The sequence below is a fragment of the Kickxella alabastrina genome (genome assembly GCF_025024165.1).
Source record: "Kickxella alabastrina strain RSA 675 chromosome Unknown BX661scaffold_18, whole genome shotgun sequence".
In the NCBI taxonomy this organism is placed as follows: domain Eukaryota; kingdom Fungi; phylum Kickxellomycota; class Kickxellomycetes; order Kickxellales; family Kickxellaceae; genus Kickxella; species Kickxella alabastrina.
The window spans coordinates 266,853-291,491 of NW_026251489.1; the positions used below are offsets into that span (position 1 = coordinate 266,853).

Consider the following 24,639-nt stretch of genomic DNA (forward strand, 5'->3'; position numbering starts at 1 on the left):
TAGAGGGGACGGAGAGCAGAAGAATGGTGAATTATTAACAAAAAGATAGAGCGTGTGAATTATATATAAAGCCTAAACCATATGGTAGTATACATACATAATTTTTAAACCCAATTAATACAGCAATTTGCATTATTATTATTAAATGCGCACTATCATCCTCAGTATCACAATTACCATGGCGCAGATATTCCAGTAAGCAATATGTGCGGCTGCAGAATATGCGGAGAATCCTTTCCTGTTAGCAATCCTAACCATGTCTGTTCGCCTCTTTTTACAAATTTATATTGGTAGGTACACGAGTGGTAATGTTTTTGAAGATTTTTATGCATCATTCGATGTTCGAAACAGAAAATACAGGAGCACAAAGTGGGACACGGCGTATCAAACTTACAATAAATAAAAGGCGGGGAGATGGTAGTAGTAACGCTCGGTAAATACAGAAATGATACGTTGTGCTTTTTATTTGCTGAATAATGGCTATTTTTGATGCCACGCCGAGCACACTGCACGATAACGAAAGAGACGGACTAGAATATAAAAACAATAACTTGCATCAACCTACTCTTGTTTATGTAGCTTTGCAGTTTAAAATTTCTATTTATACTAAATTATCTTGCTATTGTCATGAATATAATTCATTTACTTTTTATTCTACCCCTAGTGTCATTGGCCAATGCTGGCGTTCCGGATGAGTGCAATTTGCTCTACTGAAAGACAGGAAGATAGACTTGAAGCGCAGCACAATAATAGTGGACTTGAATTACAAGGTGATCGGAGTGGACTGTTTCTGATATGTTTTGATTTGCAATCAGCATTGTTCTTGGTAACAAGTTTGCCAATCAGGGAAATATGTTATCTTGGTTTGCTGAGCACAAGACAGAAGACAAAACGACAAAAATGTCCACGGGTTTGATGCGAGTTGGTTTTTTCTCTTTCACAACTTCCCCCAACTTTGTAAGCGGGGGGTGTAAAGTCTGAGATTTAGCGTACTTTCTTGGAGAAGTTGGGAGATATCGAACCACTATAGCAACAAATCTAACTAGATCAAGACTGCGAAAGTCTCGCTTTTCAATTTGAGAGGGTCCACTTTTTTCGTCACATTCGTTTTATTGGAATTTTTAATGGTTTTAATATATTTGCAAAAATAAAATCACTAAAAATCACTAAAAAATACTTGGCCGTCACTAAGCCCGCCGCTCAGTCTGCTGTCAAAGCAAGCGCACCCCTAAAAAAGCAAGCAGATCCGAAAGGCTGCTGACGCCGGGAAAGCTACTAATGTCGAAAAAGTGTCAAAAACGAAAGCGGAAGAAGCGAGACAGTCGGCCCCTTATATCTACGACTTGATGCGTAAAGAAATTATCAGCTGGATCAAACCTGCTGTGTTCATTGACACTGGCAGGCGCAAGGCGCTGCTGGGACATGGCCTCAAAGTGTTCCTAGTCGATGAGTTCTGAACGTTCAAGGTCTGCCCCGGCATGCCATTCTGAGATGAAGAAACATCACTGAGTGCCCGATCCGCGCAAATTAGGCAAGGCCAATTACAAGCCCACTCCAAGCGCACGGTGGCGACACTGCAACTGATGTGTCACAGCCTGTTTGTTACCTGTCAGCCAACATCATTGGAACTTACAGCGCTAAGTGTGGATGGTCAAAGGGAAAGATCCGGTGCAAAATCCGATAGCAGGAGAAAGCAACTTTTAGTCCTGGATGCGGGCCAATCAAGCTTGTCGACAAAATCACCGAGAGGGACCCTTTGCCACGGCCTGCTGCGGTATACCAACGAGACATGCCTGCAGATCTAGTATGTCGATGGTTTGCCAATTGACCACGACAGCAACAAGTAAAAGCCGAGCAGTGTCACGGCCAAGAAGTGCGTCGACAACTTGGAAGGCGCCGGTGCAGCATAGTACTCGTCAGCATTCTCCAAGTCCAGTCAAGATCCTATTCAACAAAAAGGATAAGTGTAGTCACAGAACCAAGCTCATATTCAAGATCCCAGTGACAGCTATTTCTGCAACACAGCCTGAACAAAATCATCCATTCAAGCCCAAGCTTTCTGCTGATTCTAATCTCCAGGCAGCCAATTAAAAAGTTTTACTTTCCATAGAAGTTATCGTTCCTGTTTACTTAGAAACCTTTCGAAACCCATCATGCATATATCACAGCCGTGTCTTTTCGTTTGCTATTTTCTTTTCTGTTTCGTTACTTTCAAACAATTCAACTTTATTTTCATCCCAGATTGACACAAATTTCAACACAAAACGACAATGCAGTTCTGGGAGCTCTTTCAGCACTACAAACACGACGGCTCAACACCAGCCGCAGCCGCTGTTCTTGGTATAGTGGCCATAACGGGCGGCACACTTTACATGGCCCTGCAATACCTCCAGGCAGACCACCAAAAGACCGCACGGCTACGCTCAGCCAAGCAAAAATACCGTACACTCATAGCTGACCTATCCGAATGCAAGGGCATCCTAAACCACATGGACTCGGAGACCCTCCCAAGGCTCACGCGATATCTGAAGAGGCGCCACAAGCCGATAAGCAGAGGCGTGAGGCTATTGTGAGAGAGCTGGGTGCAATGGGGATTGACTTGACCAGGCTGATGGAGAAGATTGACGGAGTGGCGCCGGCGCTGGTGTTGGAGGCAGCGCAATTGGATCCGTGGGCGGAGCACGAGGAGGAGTTGAGGAAGGATGCGTGCAAGGCTGGCTTGGCACAGGTGTTTGAGATGACGGGCGACTTGAGGGCTATTAGGAAGGGGTTGATAAAGAAGGCGGAGCGCAAGGCGCAGACTGTTGATGGACTGCGCAAGACTGTGCTGGCAATCAAGCCTGATCAGGAATAAAAAAATTCAATGTGTTGTGCGTTCGTGGGTGTGTGAATATATGCAAGATGGCATTTATTTTTTTCGCGCTTGTGCACTCTCGTGCGCATTGCATATATGCTTTGTTACAGATAAAAGAGAGAAATGAAGGATTAGGGCCGCGGTGAGGGGTTGCGTGCTTGGGCTCTAAAACAGGCAGTTATGAACAAATCGTTATTTTTCATCCGTCATCGAGTAGCAGTTACAAAACACTTTCGTTTGTTGTATAAAAAGGCGCGGCCGCCCTCCACTATATTTGAGAGAAACAGCGTCATTCGTATATTCATCCACATATTTACCACTCATATTCCTTTTCGAAATAATACTCCACATCTTGTTTTTTTACCATATAAAAATGTCTTCCATTATAAGCAGCCTCCCGTTCGATCCCACGCTCACGTATATCAATGGTGAGTGGGTGGGCTCGTCGGACTCACAAACAAGCAGCATTGAGAACCCGGCCACAGGCCAAGTGATTGCCACAGTAAGCGAGAGCACCGCATCCGACCTTGATGCGGCCGTCCAAGCAGCACACAAAGCGTTCTACTCGGGCGCATGGGTGAACACATACTCTGGAGCACAGCGCCGCGACGCGCTCCTTGCACTGGCCATGTCGATCGAAGACAACCGCCAGGCTTTGGAGCATCTGGAGAGCCTTAACACGGGAAAGCCCATCCGCGACGTGCGCGTAGAGCTAGACGACACCATTGATCTGTTCCGGCACTTTGCTGGGTACGCGGACAAGGTCGAGGGAAGGCACATTGCGGCGCAGACCAATGCGGGACTCGAAGGGTACACGGTCAAGGTGCCCGTGGGCGTTGTCGGCTTCATCAACGCGTTCAACTACCCACTGTGCCTGCTGGCCTGGAAGGTGGCACCGGCTCTGGCGGCCGGATGCACGGTGGTGTTCAAGCCGGGGCCGCAGACACCGCTGACCACCCTGTTCTTTGCCCACCTGCTGCACAACACTGGGCGGTTCCCCGCCGGTGTCTTCAACGTGGTTTTGGGCGGCGTGGCTGTCGGCCAGGCGCTGGTGGACCATGATCTTGTCGACAAGATTGGTTTTACAGGCTCTGTGGCCACCGGCAAGCACGTCATCCGGTCGACGGCATCGACAGCGCGCGTGCGCGCTACCTCCGTGGAGCTTGGCGGCAAGAGCCCTGGCGTCGTCATGCCCGATGCCGACCTTCAGCGCACCGCCGAGCTGGTAATCAGCGGGTGCATGAGCAACACTGGCATGAACTGCAACGCGCTGACGCGGCTCTGGGTGCACCGGTCCATCTACGCTGAGTTCCTGCCGTTGCTCAAGGCTGCTGCCGAAAAGCTAGTGCTAGGCGTGCCCCAGAGCGAGGACACCGAGATGGGCCCGCTGATTGACCGCCGCCAGATGGACCGCGTGCTCGAGTACATCCGCATTGGAATTGAAGAGGACAAGGCGCAATTGCTGACTGGCGACGGCAGGCATCGGGTCGGCCAGGAGGGGTACTGGGTCCGCCCCACAGTGTTCCAAAACGTTGATCCCCAGGCGCGCATCGCCACCGAGGAGATCTTTGGCCCTGTGCTTTCTGTGCTGCAGCCGTTCGACAGCCTGGACGACGTCATTGAGATAGAGCGTAAGAGCGAGTTTGGGCTGGCCGCGGGCATTTTCACTCGCAATCATAGCGACATTGCCAGGTTCACGCGCAAGATGCGCTGCGGTACCATTTGGGTCAATAACTATAATGCGCTGTATTCGTACTTGCCGTTCGGCGGGTTCCGCAACTCGGGCTTTGGCCGCGAGCTTGGATACGAGTCGTTTGACGGATACTTGGCCACGAAGGCAATTATCGACGACATCACATACTGAAAATAAAATCAGTGTGGTGCTCAACCCCAATCCACACAAAGAAGGCTTTGGCGGAAAGGAAAAGAAAAAGAAAAGGAAAAAAGCATGAAATAGAAGAAATACAGTGCGTGTGACGCTCAGACAAACACACACAGGCGCATATACAAAGGTTGGAAGAAATACAAAAAAAGTGCGCTCGCCACAATTTTTGTTTCTATCTTCTTCCTATTCTTTCCCCGCAATTTCTCTTCGTGTTCATTACAATATAACTTTCTTTTTCTATTATTTGCTTATTTTTTCTACTCTTACAAAAAAAACCTATATTTTCTCGTACAAATGAGCTGGAAAGGGTTCAAAAAGGCGCTGGAGCGAATGCCCCACCAGCTGCAATCCAAGATTGGCCGCGGTGCAAAAACAGTCGACACAGATTTCGACGACCTCAAGGCGCGCTTCATCGAGCTCGAAGCCGACACCAAACAACTATTTGCGCAAACAGCCCAGTTCCGGGACAGCATCCGCGCGACCCTCCTCTACCAGACCTCCTATCTTGAGCAAATCCTCGCTGTCTATCGCCCCATCAGCACGGACCCGGATGGCACTGCGCAACCAGTTGGCAGCTACGTGGACGAAGGTGCGTCGCCGGAACTCCTGCGGGTAGCAGAGGAATTCCACCGCCGTGTAGTGGCAATTAAGCAAAGCATTGAGCCGCAGCTGAGCTCCCTCGATATTTCCATCGTGGGGCCGATTCAGGAAATGATGGCGATGATGCGCAATGTGCACAAGGTTATCCAAAAGAGAGACCACAAAATGATGGATTATGACCGGCACCGCGTGGCTGTGGAGAAGGCAGAGGCCAAGGAGTCCACCGATGGCCATCGCATGCTTTCGGAAGAAAAATCCTACCAGAAGAATTCTGCGCAGTACCAGGATGCCGCCCGCCAGTACACGTACTTTAACGATATGTTGAAGGCTGAGTTGAAGCAGATGCTGGATTTGAGGCAGGCCTTTATTGATCCTATTTTTGTCAAGTTCTTTAGGATCCAGCATCAGCTTTATGATAGCCTGTTTAGGGAGTTCTCGGACGCAGCGAGGAATTGCCCGGCTTTTGACTTAACCACGCCTGTGGTAGTTGGGTGGCAGAACAAGTGGGCGAAGGCGGAGCAGAGCCTGTCCGCTATTGATCTGTGGGGTCACGGAAACATGGTTGTAGTGCCTGTAAAGCTGGACGAGAGCAAGGCGGGCATGATGGGTACCGTTAGGGGCACTTTTTCTAAGAAGGATAAGCCAGCTGGTTATAAGCCTGCGGCGGCGGGCATATTTGCATCACAGGGGGGCGCTACACCACCGTCTGGTTCCTCTAGTCCCTACGGTACGGTCAGTCCGTACAAGGGCAAGGATCTGTTGGTTCCCGAACCCAAGCCTTTACCAGTTGCTGGAAACTACCCTTACGGTGGGGCTAATCCCAACATGGCCGGCGACAAATCGCCAGCCATGTTGGGAGCAGCAGCTGGTTCTGGTTCTGGCCCTGTTGCCACATTTGAAGCCGCGAAATCGCCCTACGGCACCTACCAATCATCCTTCCCACCGTCGTCATCTTCGCAGAAGCAGCATGCGACACCACCACCGGCAGCGGCATCACCTTATATTGCGCATACGGCCGCTCCGCTGCCATCCTATGGACCAGGCGCATATTCTACTGCTCCTGTCGAAAAACCAATGGCAACATTGCCTAGTGGTAGTGGTAGCAGCGGTGCGCAGTATGTTGAGGCGTTGTATGATTATGTAGCTCAGGCGCAAGGTGACTTGGAGTTCAAGGAAGGCGATAGAATCGAGTTGTTGAAGCGGACGGAGGCAAAGGATGATTGGTGGACAGGCAGGCTTCGTGGTGTTGTTGGCGTGTTCCCTGGGACATACGTGACCGATCCCAAATGATTGGAGAATATATTTACTAGCTTTTTCTTTATAGCCTCGCTTTAATTTTCGTCTATTTTTATTACACTTTATCCTTTGATCAGTTGATGGTGTGACATACTAATTTTTTGAGCAGCAGGAAATGAATGGGATGTAAAATAAGGGTCTGGACAATTCGAACATTGGAAATTTTGTCCACTTTTTTATTCACGATGACGTCAGGTGAAACACAAACTCGGAAAACTTTTTGTTCATTCGCTTTTGTTCTCAAAGAAAGTTTACTCATTCATCCTGGCTTTCATTCTTCTCGATTTTTTGTCTTTATTATATTATCTTTAACAATATAGTTGAGAGATTTGTAATGGCAGCTCTATTCCGTGCTTGGACATCTCTAGCCTCCGAGCGTCCGCTTTTAACGCTAACAGTAACCAACGGTGCCCTCGGGGGTATCGGCGACCTCTTAGCGCAACACATTGAATCCCGCAACGCCCACCACCGTTTCCACTGGGACCACCGGCGCACGCTCCGCTTCATAGCCTGGGGCTCCCTCTGCGCACCCCTCTTTCACAAATGGTACCTCTTCCTCAACCGCAAAATCCCACTCCCCCTTCAACTTGCAGGCAAAACATCCTTTGCCATGGCCGTCGGTAAGCGCGTATCAATGGATCAATTGATTTACGCGCCCTTGGGTATTGCCGGATTCTTCGTGGCTATGAATTTCATGGAAGGGAAAGGATGGGAATCGGCAAAAAGAAGATTGAGAGAGTATTATTGGCCACATTGATGGCTAATTATGCCGTGTGGCCGGTTGTGCAGGTAGTTAATTTCGGGTTCGTACCTGTACTGTATCGGGTGCCGTTTAGTAGTGTGGTGGGGATTTTTTGGAATGCTTTTATTTCTTGGGCTAATAATCAGGCTGCGAGTAAGGTTGAGTTGCCTGTGGAAATGCCGCATTTGGCTGTAGAACCTGTTGAGGAAAAAGCATAGATATTCATTTGTTTTAGTTTTTCAGTATTATTTTAGTTTTGGTTAATTCTTTGGGTATATTTTGATTGTAAATCAATTAGTAATTAATCACCTTTTTAATGCGAAAAATAAAACAAAAACAAAAGTCACGCGGTACATACATATATTCGAAACAACATAATAAGGTGGCAACATCATTGAGAAATAAAGCCACGCTAGCATGTGCAATTTTGTTAGAAATCAAGTTCAGTCGAGTTATCCATTTGTAAAAAAATATATTTGCAAAAAAATAAAGCCACCATGTCAAGTTTACGCATGTCATATGTAAGTGACATATTTTTGTTTGGGAATTTTGTGTAGAAAAATGACACTTTCGAATAGAAATTATTTTGCTGGTTTTGAATTGTCAACTGACGCACACATATTCAGTCCATAGGATTGTATCAATTTAATATTCCGATAGCGAGCAAGCATTTTTATAATAACAAATTAATTTACAGAGTATCAAAATATAGCCTATAAAAACAACTACAATATCCCGCTAATTCTACACTAACAGGTTACATTTTAATAATAAAATACAGCAAAGTCATCACAATGAAATTTATCTCTTCTCTCATCTTCACAGCTGCCGTTGTTCCCGCTGTCTTGGCCCAAGTCAAGGACCAAAATCAAGACCAACATCTGGTTGCAAGACAAGCAACTCTTAAGCCCAAGCCCAAGCCGCCAACCAAACCCACTCCTAGACCAGGGAGGCCGCCGACCGGACATACTCCTGGTTCTGGAAGATTATAAATAGGTTCAAAGTAATTTGTAATCACGTATCAGAAGGTATTCTGCAAGTTTAATTAACAATATATATCCAATATGATTTACTGCTCAACTTTACCGTTTTAAACATGTGATATCCCAAAGTTTTTATGTGTACATAATAAACTACATATACAAAAATTGCATAAAAATAAAAAATGCAAGGACAAAGAATCCCAACTACAATACAACACGTACATACGACTATACACACATACATACGCAAAAGTTTATTTATTTTGATAATGAGCCGCAGGTCTAGCAACGGGGTCCACCAGGCGACTTCAGGGCATGCAGAAGCGCGCGAAACGAACGACAGCGACGGGGCCATCAATGGCCCGATTGTCTTTAGCTGTGCGAAATGCCGAACAATCCTCGGCGACACGTTCGCCTACGTAGCCTCTCTTCCCGAACGCAATCTCTTTGGCCTTCAATCAGTTCCTGACAGCGTAGTTGTTAGCAAAGTGAAAAGAAACACAGATGACGGCATATACCACGAGCTCAACTGCAGCGAATGCCAGGCAGGGATAGGACGGCGCTACGTGACAACTACAGAGGATCTGGACAGTGTCCGCAACACGTTTGCTCTGGATATTGACAGGGTTTTGACATACGAGCTAGGAAATGCTTGAAGGGCGAGGAGAACGTGAGGCGGCCGACAGCCGAGTTTTACACGAGCGTTGGGTTTCATAATGATCTGGGCATGGTCAAGAGCAATGTCACAGCGATTGCCGCGCGGTTGCAAAAGTTGGAGCAGGCGTTGATGCAGGCCAAAAATCCAGTGAATAGCCCGCCAGTGGCTGGTGGGTCTAGGAAGAGAGCGTCAGCGAGTGGCGCAGATATTTATCCAGTTGACCCGTCAAAGCGGTTCGGGCGGTGACGTGTTGGCACTACTACTATAAGCACCAGTGAATGAAAAATTGGTTCTCCGCAGTCCTTGTTTAACTTTTTTTGGCAATGTTCCTGAGCGCATAAAAAGCACCTCAATTCTGCAGACCATCATGACAAAAAAGCACAGGGTGGTCAAGACGCATTCACCAGCAGCTTAAAGATTTGCTACAGCATAGTTGCCTGGAATGATTCACGAATCCACCGCCTCCATTTCCCCCGCCTTTGTAACTTTTTTCTGTCACAAAAATCTGCAAAAACATTTTTATATTAGTCAATTCACATTCTTTTCCTAATTATTTATTCCTTGCGCACACACACTTATACATTCTATTCGTCTCGACGCAAATGCGATATTACCTGCGGAACCCAAAGACCAAAGTCATCAGCCCTAGTGCGCTGCTGCCGCCGGCACTGCAGCGCGACACAGAGCTCTACGGGCGAATTAGCAAGATGTGCACCATGCGCGAGGCAATGCGCGAGCGGCTCAAGTCACAGAGCAAGACAGACGACTTTAGCCGCATCAGCGCACTGATGTCTGCCATCCAGGCGTACCTTGTGGAGCTGCACTGGTATGTGTGGTACTACGAGAACAACACAGATGCGTTCAAGGACATGGCCGGCGTGGACTTTATCTGGAAAAGCGCCATTGTCAGCAAGCTGCACGACGCAATGGGACTCTCGCGAACGCGGTATGGCAAGCGGGGAGGTGGCGCGGAGAGCGATGGTGGCAATACGTCGTCTACAGGATTGGGGGCGCGGGTATTGGGCGGAGGGTCGAACAAGCAGCGGCGCACACAGTCGACATCCATATACATGGAGCTTGGGTTTACGCTGTTGGCGCTGGCGATAGCAAAGTCTATGGCGGCGTACTCCAAGGTGGCAACGCTGGACACGGAGATCGAGTGCGAGACGATGAACGCCATGACGCCCGGAGCGCAGGTGGCCAACAAGGACGAGGACGACAAGATCCTCGATGCGCTGAGGCGCGCAGCGCTCGAGCTACGTGAGGCCGCTGGAGTCTTCCAGTACATCATCGACCATGTGCTGCCGCAGCTCCGCGGCATCCGGCTGGGCGTTCCCGACTTGACGCCCGATATTCAGTACATGCTGCAAATGCTGTCGCTGGCCGACGCTGACCGTCTGTCTGTGCGCGTCTGGCTGCGCAACGACAAGCACCACCGAAAGACACCTAACATGCCCGCCAACTTCCTTCTGTGCATCCAAGAGCGCTACTCCAACGCCGTCACTGCACTGCGCATGTTGCAGAGCGGTGAGTTCCGCAGCATATCGTCGGACATCCAGAACTACATGCGCGACGGCCAGCTCGTCATCCTTGCCCAGGCTATGGTGTATCTTGCCCAAGTCCACAGTGACAACAAAAAGTACGGCTACGCTGTGGGCTTTATGCGTTATGCTCGCGATTTGCTCACAGAGGTCAAGAAGCGCAAGACGTCAGTTCATGCGAATACTGCTGAAATGCTGCTCCGTGGGCCGCTCGAGCCGCTTTACAGCTTGTACCGCCGAAACAACGACTCCATTGGGTTTGAGCCTGTGCCGTCGACTGAAGAGCTGCATGGGCGCCTGCCCTCAGGCCGTGCGCTATTCAGCAGCGCGACCGTGTATGTGCCTCCAGCAATCCTGAGCTGACCGTGATCTTCATCATCTCTCCTGTCCCTTTCGTATTTAATCAATTAATTATCTAATTTTTTACGTTGCAAAAGTGTCAGAAACATGCTCATGCGTTTACAGATGATGCGGCTTTTCGCCATAAATACGCGCTCAGTTCTTTTGTTTTTTTTGCTTCAATTTTTTTGTTTTTATTATTATTTTATTATTTTATTTTACTTTTCTCAATCAGATTAATAGAGCTAATAATGTCTGACCCTACTGACTCTCTGACTCGCGGCAAATTCAGCATCTCGCTTGAGGATTCGGACAGTAAGCATCAATCTTGCACACGCCGGCGCTGCATTCCGCGAGCACCCGCGGAATCCAGACAAATGCAGAATCCGCTAACCTAAATATAAAACTGATTATAAAATTTACACTTTAGACGAGCTTGACACCCTCACACAGGATATTAAGGGCCTTTCGACCGGCGCCAAGGGCTCAGAGCAGAAGAAGCAGACTGAGGAGGTGAAGGAGGTGAAGGCGCAGCCCAAGGAGCTTATCGAGGACGAAACCGAGGTCGAAGTCCGGCTGGCCGACATCCAGGCCGACCCCAACTCGCCCCTGTACTCCATCAAGTCGTTCGAGGATCTGGGTCTGCACGAGAACCTGCTCAAGGGACTCTACGAGATGAACTTTACCAAGCCCTCAAAGATCCAGGAGCGCGCACTCCCCCTGCTGCTGGCCAACCCGCCACGCAATATGATCGGACAGTCGCAGTCTGGAACAGGAAAGACCGCGGCTTTTGTTCTGACGATGCTCAGTCGCGTCGACTACGATCTCAACGAGCCCCAGGCACTGTGCTTGGCGCCATCGCGCGAGCTTGCCAGGCAGATTATGGAGGTTGCGCAGCAGATGGGCAAGTACACGCCGATGAAGGCTGTGTATGCCATCAAGGACTCGATGAAGAGGGGGGAGGTCATCAACGCGCACATCGTAATTGGTACTCCCGGAACCGTCAGCGACTATGTCAGGAATCGCATTCTGTCGCTGAAGCACATGAAACTGTTTGTTCTCGACGAGGCCGACAACATGCTGGACAACCACGGGCTGGGAGATCAGACGCTGCGCGTCAAGAACATGATGCCCAAGCAAATCCAGGCTGTCCTGTTCTCTGCCACTTTCCCCGACAACGTGCGCCAGTTCACAGAGCGGTTTGCCCCCGGGGCTAACGAGATCAGACTCAAGGCCACCGAGCTGACCGTCGACGGTATTAAGCAGTTCTATATGGACTGCAGGGACTCTGAGCACAAGTTTGAGGTTCTCTCAGAGCTCTACTCACTGATGACTGTCGGCCAGAGCATCATTTTTGTGCGCCGTCGCGATACCGCTGAGACAATTGCTAAGCGAATGGAGAAGGAGGGACATGCCATTGTGTTCCTGCACGGAACAATGGACACTGTGAAGCGCGACCAGGTCATGGATGACTTTAGGAACGGCCGTATTAAGGTGCTGATCACCACCAACGTTATTGCGCGCGGAATTGACATCCAGCAAGTCAACCTGGTCATCAACTACGATATCCCTGTGGACGGTCAACAGCGCCCGGACCCTGAGACCTACTTGCATCGCATTGGCCGCACTGGTCGTTTCGGTCGCACTGGCGCCAGCGTCAACTTTGTCCACGATGACCAGAGCTTGGAGCAGATGGAGGAGATCCAGAACTCCCTCGGCTGTAGCATCATCAAGGTCCCCACCGACGACTGGGAGGAGGCCCACAAGATCCTGAAGAAGGCCCTGAAGTAATCTTGTGCTTTTGTAGTTGGAATTTATTTGTCTAATCGCAATTTTCTTTTTCTTTTTTATATCGTGAGGAATTTTTTTTGGCTTTTTGTGTTTGAATTAAATTTGTTTGTTTGTATATTCGCAGTAAAGTTCATGTGAAACGCTACAAAAGTTAAAAATAGAGCCGATGCCACGCTCGGACAAATACAGCAGTATCTCCAAATACGAACCGGCGGCAATGAGAAAAGGGACTGCATCCTCATGCAGTCACACGTGCAAAGGAGTGGATGTGACAGAGCGCATTTGTGGAACACAACTTGAGTGGGAAAAGCAGGACAAATCATTTTGGGAAGAGAACTTATAAGTGCAAAATGTAATGTGGGGAACAAAAGTACAATGTCCACTGAAAGTCCACAAAAGCGGACACAGATGTATTCTGTCTTGGAGGATGATGAGCTTCGCATGTGGAATATCCAGCATCCCCTCTTCTGCTCCCATCTTCTCATTGTGCACCCTTTTTCTACTCTTTAATACAGCATACACACACAAAGCCATACGAATACACATACACACGAGCACTATAGCCACCTCCTCTAATGAGCTGTCAGAAAGTTTCATCAAGTATCAGTACAACCGATGCGGCTAGCGAAACGGTTACTGCGCCTTGGGACACTGCCACGCGCTGGACATTCGGCATGCCCATGCTCATGAGACTGCAGATTCCCGAAAATGGGATCGCCGACGTGTGTCGAGCGCAACTTACTCACGCCAGCGCCTTTCTCGAGGAAGCGCTGACTACAGTCATTGTGACTATGTGGGCGACATCGCCGATTCTTTCGACGCTGGTCTTCTTCTACCTCCTGATTTGCATCAAGACCCTGCGTGCGCTGCTTGTGGTCTACCTGGTGCTCAGCTTTTTTGATCCGCGGCCATATGATGGCGTCGGGCGCAGAATCCCGGCTCTCCGCAGGCTGCCAATTTGGAACCATGTGAACAAATATTTCCAGCCAAACATAGTTTTCGAGGAGCCCCTAGATGCCAACGCAAAGTATGTGTTTGGCAGCCACCCGCACGGCGTCATTAGCTACATGTCACAGCTAATTTCAGGAACCACGGGGATGGGGATCGAGTCGCATTTTCCGGGACTGGTGGTCCGCGGAGTCACAATGCCGGCGACCTTCAGCATCCCGTTCTTCCGCGACTACGCGCTGGCCATGGGCTGCTTATCGTGCGACCGCAACTCCATCCGCCAAATTCTCTCTGAGCGCCGCCACAGGCTGCGCCAGTCGCTGCTGATTGTCGTCGGAGGTGCTGAGGAATCCATGCTGGCACACGACGGGACCGCCGACTTGGTCTTACTCAAGCGCCGCGGCTTTATTTTCGAGGCTGTCCGCGCTGGCTGTGACATTGTTCCAATCTACAATTTCAACGAAAACTCAATCTACCGCCTGCTGCCTAACCCGCCAGGTTCTCTTGTGCATAGGTTTGAAATGGCTGTGAGAAGCGCCTTTGGCTTCACCATTTTGCTGTTCCATGGTCGCAATATATTTTTCACGCCATACAAAACACAGCTGACAGCTGTGGTCGGCAGGCCGATAAAGGTGGAGCGCAATTTGGAGCCGACTGCGAAGGATATTGAAGTGTACCATGCCCAGTATGTCGAGGAGCTCACGAGGATTTATAACAAGCACAGGCCAAAGTATGCGCCTGATGCCAAGGACATGCATTTTGTTGCGTAGAGGTATTAATATATATTGTTTTATATTCAACCAAATTGTTCAAGACAAATCATCCTCGTCGTCGTTGCCCATGCTCTTGAACTGCCTACAGCGAGATATTAGTGGTAAATATGGCGAAAACATTGTCAGTTCAGATCATCAGCACAGCCAACGCATGTCATTCCTGCACATTCACAAATACTAGCACACAAAACAAAACAATTCATAGGGATGTATTATGCATTGTCCAGACACTTACCTCCGTAGCTGCTCAACTCGCTCCTCCTCCTTCGGCAGGTCCACCCTCTTTGCTTTGTAATTCAACTGGTGGTACAGCACCACAAGATACCGGCCCATCACATTGAACCCTTGCAAGTGGTCGCACGCCCTCTTTGCATCAAAAATATCCTCGTAAACTACATATGCCGTTCCCTTTGTGTTCGGCTCTGTGCCAATGCGAATTTGCCGTATGGCTCCGTATTTTCCAAACAGATCAAACATTTCTTCGGGTGTTATTTTGAACGGGAGATTCTTTACGTAGAGTATCCGGTTGACTATCGGCGGAAGCTGCGCGCTGCGGTTATTGCCGTATGCAAGTGACATTTTAAGAAATATTTATAATGTTAGGGTTTGGATTACAAAAAAAATAGTGGTGGTTGTTTAATGAAAATATTATGAAAAATCAAAATGTAACAATTAACTATTTCAATTTAATTTTACATATGCTCACTTGTGGGAGATATCCGCCAGCACCATATGCCTAAATTGCGATTATGCGCTTTTTTGTTTTGAACGGATTGGACCATGAACTCGCAAGCCCCATTTTTGGTGTGGTTTAAAGAGACCAAAAATAAAGTACAATTCAAAATGACTTTCTTCAACCAAAATCAAGGATTCAACAAAGCTCATCTGGATTCGCCGAATAAAATTCCGCATTGGATAAATAGTGAAAAGTTTCAAAGTTGGTACAGGATCTACACCCAACCATTTGCGCATAAGGTAGAGTGCTCAATCATGAAACCCTTTTAATCCTAAGGTATATCCATATTCAGTGTTTTCTGTTAGGTTGTCTGTTATTCCGAGTTGGTTTGAATTATTTTTTTGCTTTGCCAAATGCTAGCGCAATCCAAAAAACAATCCAAAATTTTTAAGAAATCTTGTTAACATTGTTGTTGCTTTGTGATTGTATTAGCGTGGCAAAAAAATAAGGCAAATGCGCAAAAATATAAAAACTTGACTAGAATAGTGTACACGCATGAGGATGATGCATGCTCGATCTGCTACTATTGTAAACGAAATTGCGCTAAAAAAGCGTGCAGAGATGGAGAGGGAATGCCTTTGCACTGGATCAGCAGACCCTCTTGCTCGTAGGTGGGTACAGTTGGAAAAATGCGGTGTCTCTTCTCATTTGCGCGACTCGTGTGAAAGCCATTTCAAATTTAATAAAATGATTTATTCTGGCTTTGTACCCCATGTATCAGACACACAATTAATTGATTTTGCGGATATCCACGATACATATGAATTGCATGACTGCACAAAGGACATGCATATATGTGGAATACATGTGGCACAACAGTTATAATTCAATTGCACAAATCCCAGCTGAGTAACAAACATAAAAACAAGCGCAATGCCTGATCGTGCACTGTGCTTGGTTTGTCATTAATGAGGACTAAATGTATTTTTTACACGATTGGCTACAGGAATGTCTAAAATGATGTGCTTTGCTCGACCAACTCAGTTGCAAGTATGAAGTCCATCCATCAGGGCAATCACTGGCATTTTTTTAACAGCTCGGGACTAGCTTGGTGTAAATAGAAAACATGTGAAGTGCGGAATTTTATTCTATTTTTGCATTGATTGAATTGAAAAAAGGTGGATCAGCCTTATACCAGCGATAAAGCGCCACCATTTAAAAAGCCAGCATATTTACATTCTCTTTTCATCTTCCCTGTTATAAACAAGTTCACAATATCATTTAATATTTACACAATCCCCTCAAAACAGTTATTCTTACAGCCCACGTAAATGGACTTGCAACATCCGAGCAATCGCACAGAGCTCACTCTGTATATTGACAGCAGAATCCCGCCGATTAGGACGACATCCAGCTCCTCTTTCATTAAGCATGCCATTACACACCCGATGCACAAGCTTGAATCGAAAAGCGACATTGTGCGCGCTTTCAACCCCGCTTGGTACAGCACAACCATGGGCACTGGAATCGTTGGAATTCTGATCCACAACTTTCCTTACCAGTGGTCTCCTCTGCGGTACATTGGCATGGCCATTGCTCTATTCAACATTCTACTATATGTGGTTATATCGGTACTTTTTATCACCAGATTGGTCAAATACCGCGACTTTTACGATATACTGATGAGCCCGCAGTTGAGCATGTCGTTAGGATCAATCCCAATGGGGTTGAGCACACTCATCAATTCCTTGGTTATTATGCTTGCACGATATGATCTTCATTGGCTCCCTACATTTGTACTGGTTTTGTGGTGTATTGATGTGGTGCTATCCATATCTTCGTCTTTGCTAGTTCCATTTGCGGTTTTCTCGCACCAGAAGCACACATTAGAAACCATGAGTTCAACCTTGCTCATGCCCGTTGTACCCAATGTTGTGGGTGCAACTACTGGGGCTATCGTCGCGTCCGCGCACACAGGAAGTGCAGCCACAGTCATAATCTTGACTTCGTATGTCCTCTGGGGAATGGGAATGGGCATTGCCATGATGTTAGTGACCGCCTATCTCATTCGTCTAACAATGTTTAAATTGCCGCCCAAAGAGTCCATGGCCAGTATGCTGATTCCACTGGGCCCACTTGGCCAGTCTTCATATGGCATCCAGCAGCTAGGAGTCCAAGCGCTGCGCGTATTTCCTTCTGAGTTTCCACAGATTGAATATCTAGGAAATATGCTCTACGGTATTGGCTTTTTTTTTGGATTGCTTCTTTGGGCCTTAGCGTCTTGGTGGCTTACACTGGGAATCTACTCGGCTATATACACTCGCGTCCGTGGACCAGTACCGTTCAACTTGGGCTGGTGGGCACTCATCTTTCCTGTTAGCACGTTCGTCTCAAGTAGCAACTCACTGTGGGGAATCACAAATTTCACTTTCTTCCGCGCACTGGCAGCGCCTTTAATAGTCAGTCTGTTTCTATTGTGGCTCTTTGTATTGCTCCGCACCATCTGGTACGCTTGGAGCGGGGAGTTGTTTAAGCCCGACAATATTGATCGCCTGGTGACACTGGAAAATAAAGGCAACAGCCTAACGCCCAGTACTCGTACTCCTGTCAACTCGAAGGACTCTTCTGATATAGTTTGAAGATATTCTGTACCTACAATAACATATTTTGCACTTGTAAACTTTAAAGTTATTTAAAATATTATATTATATTATATTATATATTATATTATACACAATTAATAGCGCGCACTGTAATAAAAATGAAACAAACAAATGAAAAGTGGCTTTGTTTACTGCACATCCAACTTCCATTTATCCACGCGCAACATATTTAGCAGATTATCCGACGCATGTCTGGCAACAAGCCAGTGTACGAGTCATTTAATTAGTTGATTTAAAAATACCCGCTGGGGATGTGGTTTGAAAAGCCGTCCAAGCATCATGCATGTAATGAATTTTGTTTCTATTTTGAGTACTCAAATCCGACAATGCAGAAAGCAGAATTGCTGCCTGACTGCGCGCAGCGATTGGCCAACCATAGGAAGTTTTTACATTGCATGATTGGCGATAGGGGTTAAGGGGGATCGACATGCGCAATTCCGAAGCAAAAAAGGCATTATCAATTTTTTGCCAATTTTTTAGGCCAGTGTGGGATTTACTTTTACTGATTTTTATTCATTATTTTGCAAGAGTAAACTCCACCCTTGCATATGAAACACAAAAATGGTGTCATTTGCTCCAAGCGATTTAAAGCTTGAACTTTTATTGCTGATTTTTAGTATATAGATCCAAAAAAGTGAACCAGCCACAGGATAGCAATAAATTCAGACCACTGCCCGCCTGTCGAACCAAAAAATATTTACACCATTGTCTCTTCTACATAATCGCACTCAAATTTGCACTCGCATTTGCATACATATTCATACCTATAATTGTTTTCAAAACAAACAATTCCATACTTCATTAATTTTTCACAAAAAATAAAGATGACCTCACGACACCCGGCTAATCACACAGATGTCAGTCTAGACTTTGACAACAGATCTCCGCCAATCAAATCAGTATCCAGCGCCGCCCTCATCAAACATTATATCAGGCATCCGATGCACAAGCTCGAATCCAAGAGTGACATCGTGCGCGGATTCAATCCTGCCTGGTATACCGTCACCATGGGCACTGGAAGCGTTGGAATTTTAATCCATAACTTTCCTTACCAGTGGTCTCCTCTGCGGTACATTGGCATGGCCATTGCTCTATTCAACCTCCTTTTATTCTTAGTTATCTCGGTCCTTTTCGTCATCAGATTGGTCAAATACCGCGACCTTTACGATATACTGATGAGCCCGCAGTTGAGCATGCCATTGGGGCACTTCCGATGGGGTTGAGCACACTCATCAGTTCCTTGGTTATTATGCTCGCACGATACGATCTCCACTGGGTTCCAACGCTTGCATTGGTTTTGTGGTGCATTGATGTGGCTCTCTCTGTATTGTCTTCAATGATAATCCCCTTCACAGTATTTTCGCACCAGAAGCACACATTGGAAACCATGAGCGCAACCTTGCTTTTGCCCGTTGTACCCAATGTTGTAGCAGCAACCGCTGGGGCTATCGTCGCATCCGCGTATACAGGAAATACAGCCACAGTCATAATCTTGACTTCGTATGTCCTCTGGGGAATGGGAATGGGCATTGCCATGATGTTAGTGACCGCCTATCTCATTCGTCTAACAATGTTTAAATTGCCGCCCAAAGAGTCCATGGCCAGTATGCTGATTCCACTGGGCCCACTTGGCCAGTCTTCATATGGCATCCAGCAGCTAGGAGTCCAAGCGCTGCGCGTATTTCCTTCTGAGTTTCCACAGATTGAATATCTAGGAAATATGCTCTACGGTATTGGCTTTTTTTTTGGATTGCTTCTTTGGGCCTTAGCGTCTTGGTGGCTTACACTGGGAATCTACTCGGCTATATACACTCGCGTCCGTGGACCAGTACCGTTCAACTTGGGCTGGTGGGCACTCATCTTTCCTGTTAGCACGTTCGTCTCAAGTAGCAACTCACTGTGGGGAATCACAAAGTTCACGTTTTTCCGCGTTCTGGCGGCAGCTCTCATAGTCAGTCTGTTTCTATTGTGGCTCTTTGTATTGCTCCGCACCATCTGGTACGCTTGGAGCGGGGAGCTGTTTAAGCCCGATAACATTGATCGCCTGGTGACACTGGAAAATAAAAGCAGCAGCCCGTCAACCGGTGCTTGTACTCCTGTTAACTCGAGGGACGCGTCTGTCATAGTTTAAAAATCCGCGATACTTGTACTTGAACGAGCATGTCGTACATCGTCACACCAACATTTAGACCATTTAATAATTGTAATACGCAAAACTGTAATTTGACATTTAGTCCACATATAAAATTGAATTTATAAAGCATTTACGCAGCCTTGGGCTTGGGTTTCGACTTTGACTTGGTCTTGTCAGCACTTGGCGTCTTGGCCGCCTTGGCCGCCGCCGCCGCAGTCTTGCTGATACCCTTAACCTCAGCAATTGCATCGCTCTTCTTCTTCTGTGCGTGCTTCTTCCTCAGTCTCCGTGTATTGCGGTCCTCGCGCGTCATCTCAGTTTCGCCCATGAGATCACCAGTGCGCCCGTTGCGACCCTGGCTCTTCTCGTAGATCTCCTCGGGCGCCAGCTGTGCGGCTTGCGACATGTTGACTGGCAGCTTCTCTTCCATATGCAGAGCCGGTGCATTGGTGCGGATCTCAATGTCCACGGTCGCAGGTCTAGGCGCAAAGTGGAAGTGACTCAGGGCGTCAAGCTGAGCAAACAAATCGCGGAACTGGTTGTCCACTTCCTTGTGAGATTCAGTAACCTTTGCGTCGTTCTCGGGAACATAGTCGTCACCGGCCTTCTTCGCCAAGTAGTCCTCCTCATACACCTCGGCAAGCGACTTCTTTGAGGCCTTGTCGTTGAGCTCTATAAACTCGGAAGGCCGGAAGGGCTTGGCCTGGATGTCCTTCTTGCGTTCGACATCGTCCCATTGCTCGCTGATGATTCTGCGCTTGATGATGTCCTCCAGGGTCTGCGTAGCCTCTTGCGTGACGACCGGGACGGGCTTTTGAACGTGATCAAATTCAAGGTCCTCGCCAAGAAGACTGTTCTTCGGACGCGTGACAGAGTTGACCTCACCAATCATCGTCCAGTCCTTCTTTTCGACAGCCTCGTCCTCAAGCTTGCTGATAAGACCCTGCAGCTTCTCCTGGCGCTTCTCAAATTCGGACTTGTTGTTGGCCACATCGTCCTCCTCATCCGCATCGTCATCGTCGTCAAAGAGATTGGACTTGCGAGCCGAAGTCACCTTAGTCTCGTCGCTGTCGCTGCCTTTGCTCTGGTCCTTCTCGTCATCGTCGGAACCGACGGCCTTGGGATCAAATTTGACTCGCTTGGCGTGCTTCTCGCGCGAGGCCCTGGCCACACCACGCTTGGAGTCCTTGGGCGGCAGGAAAAAGTCGGCATACTTCATCTCGTCTGGGCGAACTCCCTCCTCATCGCTCTCATCGTCATCGTCCATATCGCTGCCGTCGCCATTAAAGCCCTGCTGCTTGTCAAGGTCCTGGAACAGGTCGATGTCATCCTCGTCGCTCTCGCTCGACTCGTCGTCGTCCTCCTTCTCGCCATGCTTGGGCTTGGGGTAGTCGCCGGCAAGAATGGCCCGGTCGCGCATGTCCTCTTCGTCAGCGTCATCGGCAAATCTCTCCATCTCAGCTACCGAAAAGAACTCATCGTCGAGCACTGACGGCTTGGAATTATAATATTCATCTTCGTCATCATTCTCGCCCTCGCTCGCATCACCCGCGCTCTTGTCGCTATCGCTGGCATTCTCCGCATCGTCAGACTCGGGATCAGAAGAGGCCGCCTCAGAGCCTGACTCTAGCAGTGCGTCAACATCGTTCTCGTCCTCGGCCGCAGACTCTGCCCCAGACGAAAGCATCGCCTCGTCCTCGTCGGACTCGGACTCGGACTCGGAGTCAATTTTCACAGAGTCAATCAGCGCAGACAGCTCCTTCATGACATCGGCCGAGTACTTGAGCACCGGCTCGTTGCGGATGCTGATCAGTTCCCACAGCTGCAGGTTGGTGTCGAATCCGCTGTCCAGAACGGACTTCCAGTCGTCAAAAAGTCCGAATTTGTCAGAAAAGTTGGCCGCGTCATAGGTCCTGCCAACAACATCCATGGCCGCCGCCCTGGCCTTTGCATCGGGCACGATGAAGGCACCGGGGTGGTCGATGAACTGCTCGATAAACGAGTCTGGAATCGAATTTCTAGAGGCACTGGTTGCCTGCGCGGCAGCCTTAGCGGCCTTGGCAGCCCGCTGGGACTTTGAGGTATTGTTTTTCTTTGCCATCGATTTGTAAATAGTGTGTTTAATGAGTGCAAGAAATAAACCAAATAAAAGAACCTTGCCGTGACATTTTCGTTTTGGAATTGCAAGCTTTTTTAATTGCTGAATTTTTTTTGCTCTTCCACACGATCGGATAATTAGTATTAATCAGCGAATTAAAAGCAAAAATTAATTTTTTTACGTTGGGAAAGCCAAAATCTGCACCCCCAACAATTAGGCGGGGCAAGCAGCAGTGAAGAAGAAAAAAGTTTGCCCCTGCGTGTTCTAGTGCAGCATAACGAAGGAGCCGGGTGGTTCGCTGGGATGGCATTGACGCGAGTGAGACCTGCTTTCTTTTTTGCAACATTTGACTTTAATTGCATTGTCTTTTTATACTATTTTTTGTGTCGAGTGTAGAGGGCAGTCTCCCCCAGATAAAACAATTCTAGACTTTTCACTTGTACATTCGCAGCTATAATGTCCAAGCGCCAGAACACCTCCAATGCCTTTGCCGGTGCGACTGAAGAGCGGTCCAAAGTCGCCGCTGTTCACACCAATGGCGAATCAAACCAGCCAAAGCGCACGCTTGACAAGAGCCGTGACATGGACGTCGACGGCGATGCCGACATGGGCGAGTTTGAGGATGCCTATGAGGACGAGATCGAGGAGGAGGACATTGTCGAGCGTGAGGAGGACTCTGACGGTATCGAAATGATGGACGAGGAGGAGGAAGAGGAGGAGGATGACGAGGAGGTTGCCGAGAAGAAGCGCCAAGTGTACCTTCCCGGAGACTTGCTTGGTGAGGGTGAGACGCTGCAGGTCGATAACTCTGCTTACCACATGCTGCACCCCATGTCGACAAACTGGCCGTGCTTGTCATTTGACTTTGTGCCGGATAACATGGGCAACGGGCGCACGATGTTCCCACACACCATGTATGCATTCGCCGGAACGCAGGCCGATAGCCCCAGTCGGAACCAGGTTATACTGATGAAGATGAGCCAGCTCCATCGCACTATCAACGACGATCTGGATGCTGAGGACAAAAACGATGAGGACGTCAACGATCTCGACGAGGATCCGATCCTTGAGACAAGAACTATCAGAAACTACGGCGGAGTCAATCGTGTCCGCGTTCTACAGTCATACCAGTCGCCCCTGGCTGCCACGTGGATTGATAACGGTAGCGTGCGGATTTGGGATACCAAGCGTCTTATGGATGCGCTTGAGACCCCCGGTACGCAGGTTCCCGCGTCCGCGACTCAGCCCTTGTTCACCATTGCCTCGCACAACAATGTTGAGGGCTATGCGATGGACTGGAGCACCGACGGTCGTTTGCTGACTGGTGATTGTGACAAGAAGATTTTCCTGACTATCCGTCGCAACGACACCGGCGCCAGCTTTGTTCCCGGCACCAAGCCGTTCAGGGGCCACGAGAGCTCGGTTGAGGACCTCCAGTGGAGTCCCGAGGAATCGTCCGTGTTTGCATCGTGCTCGGCTGATAAGTCAATCAAGATCTGGGACGTGAGGGCAAAGAACCACGGCTACGCGCTCGATGTGCCTAACGCCCACGATTCGGACGTCAATGTGATCAGCTGGAACCGCAAATCCCGCTACCTGCTGGCCAGTGGTGCTGACAACGGTGACTTTAAGGTTTGGGATATGCGCAAGTGGACTGACGCCAGCGGCCGGTCCACCCCCGCTGCTCAATTCAACTGGCACAAGGGCGCGATCACATCGATCGAGTGGTGCCCGACTGATGAGTCAGTTCTTGCTGTTGCGGGCAGTGATGATCAGTTGACACTTTGGGATCTTGCTGTTGAGCTCGATGCTGAGGAGGAGGCCCGGCACCGCGATGCGATGGTTGGCCCCGATGGCACCAAGCGCGAGGTTCCTGCCCAACTTTTGTTTGTCCACCAGGGCCAGAGCCAGATCAAGGAGCTGCACTGGCATCCTCAGATTCCGGGAGTGATTGGTTCTACGTCGTCAACGGGCTTCAACTTTTTCAAGACCATTTCGGTCTAAAAACTTTTTATATTTTTGGGTCTTCATGTTTTTTATTATTAGAAAAAGTCGTTTATTATTATTTTGCACTGAAAAAAGAAAATAAAGTGGTGTATATCAATGTCGAAGGTGTCCAGCACGTATGTATGTCTATTTTTGGTCGGCACTACTGTATGGCGACGGTAAGTTTGCGGCGCATTATGCCACTACAGTGTACCCGCGTACATCCACGGAGCTGATTCCATTGCGCGAGTCGCGGGTGTCTATGTCGCGTCTGAGCGTGAAATTGTTTTCGGTGGTCAATGTATAGTTGAAGAACATGGCGGAAGCTTGGTAATTATAGTACGAAGAAAATGGCTTTTGTGTGGCAATTGTTAATGTTTAATACAAATGTGCTTGCTATAATGAATTGTTGTGAGCAAATGAAAGTTGGAATCGGCAGCGCTTTTTATATGTTTCAAAATCCCCTTTACGTACAGTCGCCACAGCTAATAAAGAATCAGGTACTTCCGCCACAACTTGTTTTTATTATTTGCAGATATTTAAAAGCTCGTAGGATTGTATTGTTCGAGCGACGAGTGCCAAACAGGGTTTATTTTCTTTTGGCATTTAAGTCTACTCTTTTATTGTATTCTGTGAATATTTAAAAGTCTGCATGGTTTATTGTTCAAGCGA

The 24,639-nt window shown here is 48.2% G+C and overlaps 13 protein-coding genes across 13 annotated transcripts; 11 read left to right on the plus strand and 2 right to left on the minus strand.

Moving 5' to 3' along the window:
• Positions 1-2,147: 2,147 nt before the first annotated feature.
• On the plus strand, positions 2,148-2,854 carry BX661DRAFT_225764 (uncharacterized protein; the record flags this gene model as incomplete). The annotated part of the gene is made up of 2 exons (XM_051538951.1): positions 2,148-2,442; positions 2,502-2,854. The coding sequence occupies exons 1-2, from the start codon at positions 2,271-2,273 to the stop codon at positions 2,852-2,854; spliced, it is 525 nt and encodes a 174-aa protein (XP_051390195.1). The 5' UTR covers positions 2,148-2,270.
• Positions 2,855-3,227: 373 nt separating this feature from the next.
• BX661DRAFT_199685 (aldehyde dehydrogenase) lies at positions 3,228-4,718 on the plus strand (the record flags this gene model as incomplete). Its single annotated transcript, XM_051538349.1, has 1 exon — positions 3,228-4,718. One exon carries the CDS (start codon positions 3,228-3,230, stop codon positions 4,716-4,718), a length of 1,491 nt encoding a protein of 496 aa, XP_051390196.1.
• A 315-nt stretch (positions 4,719-5,033) lies between these two features.
• Positions 5,034-6,629, plus strand: BX661DRAFT_144852 (uncharacterized protein; the record flags this gene model as incomplete). Its single annotated transcript, XM_051533074.1, has 2 exons — positions 5,034-6,101; positions 6,300-6,629. 2 exons carry the CDS (start codon positions 5,034-5,036, stop codon positions 6,627-6,629), a joined length of 1,398 nt encoding a protein of 465 aa, XP_051390197.1.
• Positions 6,630-6,904: 275 nt separating this feature from the next.
• BX661DRAFT_185488 (uncharacterized protein) lies at positions 6,905-7,686 on the plus strand (the record flags this gene model as incomplete). The annotated part of the gene is made up of 1 exon (XM_051536785.1): positions 6,905-7,686. A coding segment is annotated over exon 1 (404 nt), but the record flags the coding sequence as incomplete, so codon positions are not given.
• Positions 7,687-8,561: 875 nt separating this feature from the next.
• Positions 8,562-9,318, plus strand: BX661DRAFT_44382 (yippee zinc-binding/DNA-binding /Mis18, centromere assembly-domain-containing protein). The gene has a single exon (XM_051539176.1). It carries the CDS (start codon positions 8,630-8,632, stop codon positions 9,014-9,016), a length of 387 nt encoding a protein of 128 aa, XP_051390199.1. The 5' UTR covers positions 8,562-8,629; the 3' UTR covers positions 9,017-9,318.
• A 302-nt stretch (positions 9,319-9,620) lies between these two features.
• On the plus strand, positions 9,621-10,922 carry BX661DRAFT_199688 (uncharacterized protein; the record flags this gene model as incomplete). The annotated part of the gene is made up of 1 exon (XM_051538350.1): positions 9,621-10,922. One exon carries the CDS (start codon positions 9,621-9,623, stop codon positions 10,920-10,922), a length of 1,302 nt encoding a protein of 433 aa, XP_051390200.1.
• A 159-nt stretch (positions 10,923-11,081) lies between these two features.
• On the plus strand, positions 11,082-12,791 carry BX661DRAFT_185492 (putative DBP5-RNA helicase). The gene is made up of 2 exons (XM_051536786.1): positions 11,082-11,213; positions 11,329-12,791. Exons 1-2 carry the CDS (start codon positions 11,150-11,152, stop codon positions 12,687-12,689), a joined length of 1,425 nt encoding a protein of 474 aa, XP_051390201.1. The 5' UTR covers positions 11,082-11,149; the 3' UTR covers positions 12,690-12,791.
• Positions 12,792-13,480: 689 nt separating this feature from the next.
• BX661DRAFT_144853 (diacylglycerol acyltransferase) lies at positions 13,481-14,407 on the plus strand (the record flags this gene model as incomplete). Its single annotated transcript, XM_051533075.1, has 1 exon — positions 13,481-14,407. One exon carries the CDS (start codon positions 13,481-13,483, stop codon positions 14,405-14,407), a length of 927 nt encoding a protein of 308 aa, XP_051390202.1.
• A 39-nt stretch (positions 14,408-14,446) lies between these two features.
• On the minus strand, positions 14,447-14,989 carry BX661DRAFT_172353 (Pre-mRNA branch site protein p14; the record flags this gene model as incomplete). Its single annotated transcript, XM_051533776.1, has 2 exons — positions 14,447-14,492; positions 14,646-14,989. The coding sequence occupies 2 exons, from the start codon at positions 14,987-14,989 to the stop codon at positions 14,447-14,449; spliced, it is 390 nt and encodes a 129-aa protein (XP_051390203.1).
• A 1,346-nt stretch (positions 14,990-16,335) lies between these two features.
• On the plus strand, positions 16,336-17,858 carry BX661DRAFT_185496 (voltage-dependent anion channel-domain-containing protein). The gene is given in 2 exon segments (XM_051536787.1): positions 16,336-17,793; positions 17,809-17,858. 1 exon segment carries the CDS (start codon positions 16,418-16,420, stop codon positions 17,723-17,725), a length of 1,308 nt encoding a protein of 435 aa, XP_051390204.1. The 5' UTR covers positions 16,336-16,417; the 3' UTR covers positions 17,726-17,793; positions 17,809-17,858.
• A 559-nt stretch (positions 17,859-18,417) lies between these two features.
• On the plus strand, positions 18,418-19,982 carry BX661DRAFT_185500 (voltage-dependent anion channel-domain-containing protein). Its single transcript, XM_051536788.1, has 2 exons — positions 18,418-18,935; positions 18,974-19,982. The coding sequence occupies exons 1-2, from the start codon at positions 18,574-18,576 to the stop codon at positions 19,878-19,880; spliced, it is 1,269 nt and encodes a 422-aa protein (XP_051390205.1). The 5' UTR covers positions 18,418-18,573; the 3' UTR covers positions 19,881-19,982.
• Positions 19,983-22,021, minus strand: BX661DRAFT_185502 (U3 small nucleolar ribonucleoprotein complex, subunit Mpp10). Its single transcript, XM_051536789.1, has one exon. It carries the CDS (start codon positions 21,982-21,984, stop codon positions 20,014-20,016), a length of 1,971 nt encoding a protein of 656 aa, XP_051390206.1. The 5' UTR covers positions 21,985-22,021; the 3' UTR covers positions 19,983-20,013.
• A 293-nt stretch (positions 22,022-22,314) lies between these two features.
• On the plus strand, positions 22,315-24,031 carry BX661DRAFT_185503 (WD40-repeat-containing domain protein). The gene has a single exon (XM_051536790.1). It carries the CDS (start codon positions 22,438-22,440, stop codon positions 23,983-23,985), a length of 1,548 nt encoding a protein of 515 aa, XP_051390207.1. The 5' UTR covers positions 22,315-22,437; the 3' UTR covers positions 23,986-24,031.
• The last annotated feature ends 608 nt before the right edge of the window (positions 24,032-24,639 follow it).

Coding starts and splice junctions, on each gene's coding strand:
- BX661DRAFT_44382 (XM_051539176.1), top strand. CDS start 8,630: ATGAGCCGCAGGTCTAGCAACGGGGTCCACCAGGCGACTTCAGGGCAT.
- BX661DRAFT_185492 (XM_051536786.1), top strand. CDS start 11,150: ATGTCTGACCCTACTGACTCTCTGACTCGCGGCAAATTCAGCATCTCG. Junction 11,214..11,328: donor CTCGCTTGAGGATTCGGACA/GTAAGCATCAAT, acceptor TTTACACTTTAG/ACGAGCTTGACACCCTCACA.
- BX661DRAFT_185496 (XM_051536787.1), top strand. CDS start 16,418: ATGGACTTGCAACATCCGAGCAATCGCACAGAGCTCACTCTGTATATT.
- BX661DRAFT_185500 (XM_051536788.1), top strand. CDS start 18,574: ATGACCTCACGACACCCGGCTAATCACACAGATGTCAGTCTAGACTTT. Junction 18,936..18,973: donor GATATACTGATGAGCCCGCA/GTTGAGCATGCC, acceptor GATGGGGTTGAG/CACACTCATCAGTTCCTTGG.
- BX661DRAFT_185502 (XM_051536789.1), bottom strand. CDS start 21,984: ATGGCAAAGAAAAACAATACCTCAAAGTCCCAGCGGGCTGCCAAGGCC.
- BX661DRAFT_185503 (XM_051536790.1), top strand. CDS start 22,438: ATGTCCAAGCGCCAGAACACCTCCAATGCCTTTGCCGGTGCGACTGAA.